Raw genomic sequence first — 7,545 nt, forward strand, 5'->3', positions numbered from 1 at the left:
TAAACACACGACTTAATATTAAAGTTAAATATCCTTTAACATGTAAATTCTAGTTGAGCTACCTCTCTCTTAATCATAGCTTAATCAAACTTTGCAGTGGCCACAAGCAAAATAAATCATTTTTCATAACACATACACCGATACTGATATGTCTGTATCGATCAGTAATGTCTTCCAGGAGAGCCGGTAGGAAAACGTGCAGCGTTATCCCCGTATTTCAACAAATATTCTAGATAAATCTATAAAAACTTCTGCTTACCGACCAGTTATTTTCTAGCAATAACCTGGACTTTATTTACATTATCTAAAATATTCAGTGAATAGTTTTCCTTTTGAAAATGTCACAAAAAATGCAGACAGCATTCCAGCAACGTTCCGAAGTGTAATTGTATTTAGTTAATTAATTTAAAATCACATGTCCAGTTGACATTGCTACAATGATGAACCGGGAAAAAACAGTTTTCTTATCTGTGTATAACAGAGGACACGACATAATGTCTCTGATAGGCCAACGTCCACCACTGATGTTGGACTCTACTATGAATGCCTGTTTGAAAATGTTTAAACAATCCTGCACCTCTCTGCGACCTTTTAGAAGTTCTTCTCCAGCATAACCTCGACTTTATTTTCATTCTCGAGAATATTCAGTGAATAGGTTTCCTTTTGAAAATGTCTTTAAAACACACTGATTGTATTTCAAGGCGACACATTCACACGGCAACATTCAAAAGCTTACGTGTGTTTAGTTAACCGTCATCTGTGACCAAGTGTAACATCCTCACATTTGTCGAGCTCGCACCATATTCATCATTTATTTAACCAACTAATATAAAATATAACATTTTATTTATATGAACTAAACATTTAATTGACTAGTGCAACTTAATGTTGAGTTTTATTCGAATCATCAACGTTTCTGTGTCCCCTTTAATTAACAAACAGAGGAGCTGATGCCTGCTTTCCATTATTTAGCTTGAGCATTGGTCTTGTAGATAATGTGATACATTTATCAGTCACTGTTGTCTGTCTGAACGCAGTCACATGACAGTTCGTGACTTGAATTTACACGGCTCATCTCTCATTATCATTCACACGCTCGCTGGAGACGATCCACTAATCACTGGCTGCGTTTCAAAGTTCTTTTCAAACGGAGTCTAGCACGTCAGTGTGTCGTGTTGTATTTAATCTAGAAACACGAAGTTGGAGGATCCAGACCCCGAATTGGGACGCAGCTGTAGTCTGTCTCCCCGTTTACTTGTCTGTGATGCGTGTTGTCAGATAGGAGCAAAAGTGGCCCTGATTAAAGCACTTGTACTATTGTCTCTTGTCATGTTTACACTCGGCTCCCGCTCTGCCTGCTGCCTCTCTGATCTTCTGTTTACAGAGTCACTTTGATCTCACCCGTCTCGCTCGCTGATTGACCAGAGTTCAGCGTCTTTAAATCTAAAGAAATGTCTTTTTTTATTCCCCTTCCCGTCAGGTTTTAGCGAGGACAGCCTTCTATCTCTGCTGGATTTCTCCTACTCCTCCACCCTGTGCGTCCGTCAGGAGGACCTACCTGAAGTCATCGCCATGGCGCGCCACCTGGGCATGTGGCACGCAGTGGACGCCTGCTCCGCCCTCATGAGAGAGCAAGAACAGCAACTCCATCCCGGCAAGGGTGCATGTCACCGCCAGCAGATGGGCGGCAAAAGGAAAAGGGTTTTGGGATTGGACAATATGAACAGCAGCTTCAGTCTAATGCTGGACGCATCAGACGAGTCTTTAGAAGAAAGTCCGAGGCGCAATTTACGCCGGACGCCAAAATCCCAAAGCCATACCGGCCTCCCTCTGAGTCCCTCACACAGGATGAAGCTCATGGACTTCAAATCTCCCTCTTCTAAGAAAGCTGCTACACCCCGACACGCCATAGCCACCCCACAGTCGCGGAGTTACCCGCCCATGTCGCCATCAAACACCCGTCTCCTCCGCTCCACTCCTGGGGCTGCCAAGGAGGTTCAGAGATTGCTCCCCAAGCTGGAGACCCCTCGACGAAACAAAAAACCTCACGCCATCGCACAGCTCTCGAGCGCCTCCAGGTTGAGGCCCAGCGCTGTGTGCAGCCCTGTGAGGGTTAAGCAGGAGGTAGAGGAGGTTGGGGAGGATGAGCAGGACTATGCGAGAGCACAGGAGAAGTACAAGCTGATGAATGTTCTTGGGTTGCAGAGGACCGCCCTCCTTCCCAGACCAGAAGATTTGATCGGCTGGAGACAGAAGAAACGGCTGAGGAAGCTGAAGGCTAACAACTACTCACTGACCAAGCGGCGGAAACCGCGCTCCACCGCCCCGGCGCTACCTTTCGGGGACGTGACGCTGTCGCTTCCCCTCTGTATCCCCGTTAACACTCGCCTCCTCAACAAGTCAGTAAAGACCAAGCCTGTAAGTCCAGTCAGCACCGAGCGGATGACAAAGAGGCCAAAGACTGCCCATGTCCCGCCAAGCGACAGGAGCATGCGAAGTAAAGGTGTGTTATCAGACATGTTCCTGCCTTCTTTTGGAGGTAGGGAGCTCAGACGATCAGTGAGGAAAGGTGACGGCATCCACCCTCCTGCCCAGCAGCCTCCGCGATGCAAGACCAACAAAACTCAAATGAGAAACGCAGTCAGGATCAAATCAGAACCAGCTGAATACTCCATCTCAGGTCTCTCTCTTCCATCAAACAATTTCTGTGGCCACAAATCCCTGCCGTCACAGAGGACACAGGGCAGAAATAAAGTCACCGTAGAGACGGTCAAAGCGCTGCGTTACAACAGCGGCCGGCCAGCGACAAAGGGCAAGCTCAGGCGAGGCTCCGCAAAGGAGGTGGAGAAGGCGAAGTGTAAACCCAGAGAGGATGGCAGGAAGGTGGGAAGCCAGGGGCTGAGGGGCGTCATGGACATGAGCCCGAGAGTGAATGAACCTGGTGGGCTCCAGTTTTCAGAGCAGGCGCCTCCTCCGTCCATCTACAACCACCCTCTGTACAAAGTCATCAAAGAGGAGCCAGCAGATCCCGTGGCTATTGTCACCCCGTTCTCCGATCCTCCCTCACCGGACCTCGGCAAGCGTCAGAGCAAGCCCCCCATCAAGTTACTGGACTCGGGCTTTCTGTTCAGCTTCTGTCGGCCAGCAGGGGGGCCGATGGCGGTGCTGAAGAAAGAGGAGGAGAGCGTGGACATCTGCCTAACGCGCTCCGTGTCGCAAGTCGGGGAGAAATTCGGAGCGGAGGAGTCGTCCCCCCACAGGGCACTGAGAGCCCGAGTGCCACCTGCCATGCCCGTGCTGAAGAGGGAGAGGCTGGAGAGGAGTGTGAGCCAAAGCAAGGTCCAGAGACCGAAGCCAAACTCCCGAAACAACAAATCTGCAGAGCCGAGAGCCCCACGGACCATGCCAAAGGTAGATAAAGCGGGGGGTAGTGATTTATTGATTTAAGACTTAATTTATTTCACATTTAGTTTCTTTTGGATCACTTTCCTTTTGATCTGAACATCTGATTTTGCATGTATATGATATATTTCATCAGTAAACACTTTCGTCTTTTCACCTCCTGTGCCTCCAGCAGCAAGTTAAACTCCCCCTGAGCGGCAAGAGCTGCGCCATGCTGGACGCCGTACGCCGGGCCCGGCTAAAGCAGCTTCGCGGGCCTCGCAGTCAAGCCCCCAAAGGCCCCCCGAAAGCATCTCACGCCTGTCTTCAGTGCCCTGCCTCCTACAAGGACTGCGACGCTCTAATCATGCATCGCCTCAGGCACATCGAGGGCAAGCACTGGCCGTGTCCGGTAAGCCCCGGCTTTTCCTAAACGCCTCTTGATAACGATAATCTAAAAGCACGTCACACTAAGAGAGAGATCGAAAATCACGACCTGGAGCGCTGAGAATCCGCAAGTTTTATTCCCAGCGAGCAGTAGAACGCGTGAGTTAGAGGGAAATCCAATCCAGCGTAGTGAAACACAAGACAGGTACACCTGAGTGAACTAGGTGTTTGCCAGCTCCTGGTACGGTACAGCATTCACTTCCTTTATCTCACTGCTGTAGCCACTCGTCACTTTGAGGTTTGTTTTTTTATACTTGTAAAATATTACTCAGCGGTCCCTGAACTTTTTTTGGTGCCAACTCATCATTATGTTTAATTAGTGGGAGCTTGTTTCTCTGCAGCGAGCCGGTCCTGTGGAGAGGTAATGTGAGACGATGACACCCGAGGTGTCCAGTCTGCTTCGTGATTCTTGGGGAGACCTATCACGTGACCGTCACGAGCGTCTTGACAAATTGTGGAATAGTTTGACATGTATGGAGCCGCCCGCACTTATGCGCTTTCGTACTCTGTCTGGATCGTAAATATGAAGCTGGAGCCAGGGGATGGTTATCTTAGTATTAAAGACTTGAAACAGAGGAAGCAGCTAGTCTGGTACTTTAGTTGCACTGTGTATCTGCTCTGCATGGATTAAGCCAACTGGAGATAATTTAAGAGGTGTTGGTTGGTGGATTTTGTCCACCTGTCTCTAGCCTTTTATGCTGTGTAACAAAGCGTCTCCATTGTCCTCTTCTGTTCACTTCACCGTGACGTTAACCCTTTGTCTCACCCTCTCTGCCGTCCAGCTCTGCAGTAAGACGTTCTTTCGACTAAGGAATGTACGGAATCACATCCGCAACCACGACCCCAAGTTGTACAAATGCCGGAGCTGCATCGCCGCCGGCTCCTGAGGCAGCTTGGAGGGCTCCCGCTCAAGCAGCGAGACAGGTGAGGCGACACCCAGAGCTGCACTTAACTCAATAGCTAATATGCTTCATGTCTGGTTTGCGACATCTATCCTCTCGAGCGACGCTGTCTGAAAGTGAAGTTTTCAAATCGCGGAGGGCGCTCAGACGAGCCCGTATCCCGCTGTCACTCTTCCATCATCTCGCAAGAAGCAGCTGTCAATACTCAACGCGGCGCGTTGTGATCAACGTCAGCATTGATTTTCTTTGGCGTGCCGTGTCTGTTTCTTAACACGTGTGTTTATCTTCCAGGATGAAGGCTGTCGGTGTCCGACACCAGCGAAGCAGGCTGAAGCCAGAGGCACACGATCGATCAGCAGCTTGTACATAAATGCGTCCGTCACACACACAAGCACAACGGTCTGTGGAAAGGCATAATTACTCTGATTCTAATCATTGCCAGTCGTCAATGATTGCTAATGTTATTTAAATAACCAAACCGAGGTTTGCTGGTCCTGTTTTTGCTTTTCCGTAGCTACAGAAGGTTAAACTTGAACATTACACTCAGGGGGCGGGGGAAGGTGATGCCACGGTATAAAGTGACCTAACGTCACGGTTGTGTATAAAATGAAATGTAAAGTGATTGTTATAACTATTACGGCTACTTATTGTTACCATTATTTTTCTATGTATAGATGACTTTTGAGTGCACTTATATGGCTTATGTTGTGAACCTAAGAAGCGGTAATGAAAGTGAAGGTTTCCACGGGGGGAATACTTGAAGCGATGCGAGCGCTGGAGGGAATACTTGAAGTTGGAGGGGGCGGCGGGCGGGCGGGGGGGTGTCTTAGAAGTGAGACTGTCCTTTTTGGGTGTTTCGGTGGGTCTTTGTCCTTTTTTTTGGTGTGTGCTAACTTTTAACCGACTCGACTAGTCTCTCCCTCCTTTTTCGTATCGATCTGTTAACCGACTCGACTAGTCTCTCCCTCCTTTTTCGTATCGATCTGCTATAGTCTCTCATAGCCGGCGAGTCTGCGGTTCGGACTCCTCGGCTGGTATGGTGACACCACTGCATGTGTATCTGCAGGCCGTTTGTAGTCCACTGTCTTTTCTAAGGCTGCCAATTTAAAAAAAAACAAAAAAACAAAGGGAAAAGTGTCTCGTTTTTAAATGTGAATTTCTGAATATTAATCAACACAGCTGTGTCATTGCAGGTGTTTTTAATCGATCTCTTCTTCCACTTTAATCCAAGACACTCGTAGTCTCGCGCTACTTCAAATTCCCCTCCTACTGAGTAAAACGCAACGTGCTCACACGAAGAGATCTTTATGTTTCACGAACTGATTTTAGAAATAAATGAGCTGTCTCTCGCTGTCTATCTGTTAAAAGACTGAATAAATTTTTGCTTTTTATATCTTGTCTTTCTCTCCTTTTTAATTACATGTTCCCATGTACTGTGAAGGACACACAGTGTAGCCAGGCATTTCTTGACTATTTAAATCAGAATTGTTCTCATTGTTTTCGGACAAATTCTGTTAATATTTAAACAAATGTAGCCATTTCAGCCTTGATGAAGATCCTTTCTGTTAAAGATTTGTTGCGTTTCCAAGATTGATCATAACGTTCCTCCTAACTAGTAATTATTTATTAACGATAGGCGTAAGGCATCATGTTTTGAGGATCATATGGAGTATACAGAGCAGAGCTAAAACCAAAATTGTAACTACTATTAATCCACTATTTAGATTTATTGTGAAAGTATTTAAGTATTCACTTTTTGTCTCTGTCTTGTGTGATTATTAATTTGAATATCTCTGAGATTTGGACTGAACAAACTGTTCTCAAACTGTGGTACTCGACTTTCCTGTAGTAGTATCTGGAGAAATCTCTCAAAAGAAGTAAAATCATTCAAAACATATTAAACCACCTCCAACAATTTGAATGAAATTAAACCAGGGGATCGCTCAAATGTCGTTTAAAATATCTGAAATCTCTTGTTTCAATATCAGCCTGATACATGGACACATTCATTCACGTAGCGCACGATTAGTGAGAATGTAACGTGAGATGGAGCAGAGCAGAAATTGTATGAATGGTTTCACTGCAACCGTGGCTCCAAACAGGAAATATTAGGGAGATTAGGGAGCGGATCAGGAAGACAAATCTAACACCAAATGAACTCTTGAACTAGTTCTGCATTTTTCTCAGGAATAAACTGCTGATCAGGGTCGGCCTACACTGCTGGAGTTTGTAATGTCTGTCAAAATAGCGGTGCTAGAAGAGACGAATATTTTCTGAGGTGGTATAAAAAAAAAAAGAGTAAATTAATATTTTTGATGCATCTGCAGTGGCTCCAGCACTGCATTTATCTAGTTGGGGAGGAGGGTGGCGAGTTCAGTCTTTGGGAGGCCGTGATCCAGGAGGAATGAGGAAGAGCCTCAGGCATGAATCACATCTTAGCATCCTTTTTGACTGACTCACCAACAGCAAAAATGGAGGTCTTTGTGGTACTACATGTGCGGCGAGACAGGATGAAATCAGAGACTATCGTTCTGCCAAATTAAAGATGAAACCTTGATGGGTCTGGAGGACATTAGGCCGTTACAGGAAATGTACAACAGTGGTTAACTTCTGAGCACTGGTATGTGGAATAAAAGTCAAAATATGGAAATAAAACAAAAGTGTGAAAGTTAAGGCTGTTGAATAAATGAAATTAAATATACTGGATGTTTAAAAATATGCATGAATTTAAGTAAAAATGTAGGTGTGCAGCATGACTCATAAATCATAAATCACATGTGCACAAAGCGACACATTTGCATCTTGTCCTGTTCTC

General features: G+C 46.1%; 1 protein-coding gene across 2 annotated transcripts; it reads left to right on the forward strand.

Moving 5' to 3' along the window:
- Positions 1-1,657: 1,657 nt before the first annotated feature.
- On the forward strand, positions 1,658-5,668 carry si:dkey-229b18.3 (uncharacterized). 2 transcript variants are annotated; one of them, XM_027290981.1, is made up of 4 exons: positions 1,658-3,411; positions 3,575-3,793; positions 4,611-4,752; positions 5,022-5,668. In XM_027290981.1, the coding sequence occupies exons 1-3, from the start codon at positions 1,681-1,683 to the stop codon at positions 4,713-4,715; spliced, it is 2,055 nt and encodes a 684-aa protein (XP_027146782.1). In that variant the 5' UTR covers positions 1,658-1,680; the 3' UTR covers positions 4,716-4,752; positions 5,022-5,668. The 2 variants fall into 2 exon arrangements, with proteins under 2 accessions (XP_027146782.1, XP_027146783.1); XM_027290982.1 differs by having other exon boundaries at positions 3,578-3,793.
- The last annotated feature ends 1,877 nt before the right edge of the window (positions 5,669-7,545 follow it).

This window comes from Larimichthys crocea, chromosome XVIII, assembly GCF_000972845.2.
Source record: "Larimichthys crocea isolate SSNF chromosome XVIII, L_crocea_2.0, whole genome shotgun sequence".
In the NCBI taxonomy this organism is placed as follows: Eukaryota; Metazoa; Chordata; class Actinopteri; family Sciaenidae; genus Larimichthys; species Larimichthys crocea.

What these genes read in the sequence shown, in the direction of transcription:
- si:dkey-229b18.3 (XM_027290981.1), top strand. Translation starts at nt 1,681, where the DNA reads ATGGGCGGCAAAAGGAAAAGGGTTTTGGGATTGGACAATATGAACAGC. An exon ending in CCCCACGGACCATGCCAAAG is followed by an intron (nt 3,412 to 3,574) that starts GTAGATAAAGCG and finishes CTGTGCCTCCAG; the next exon opens with CAGCAAGTTAAACTCCCCCT. An exon ending in GCAAGCACTGGCCGTGTCCG is followed by an intron (nt 3,794 to 4,610) that starts GTAAGCCCCGGC and finishes TCTGCCGTCCAG; the next exon opens with CTCTGCAGTAAGACGTTCTT.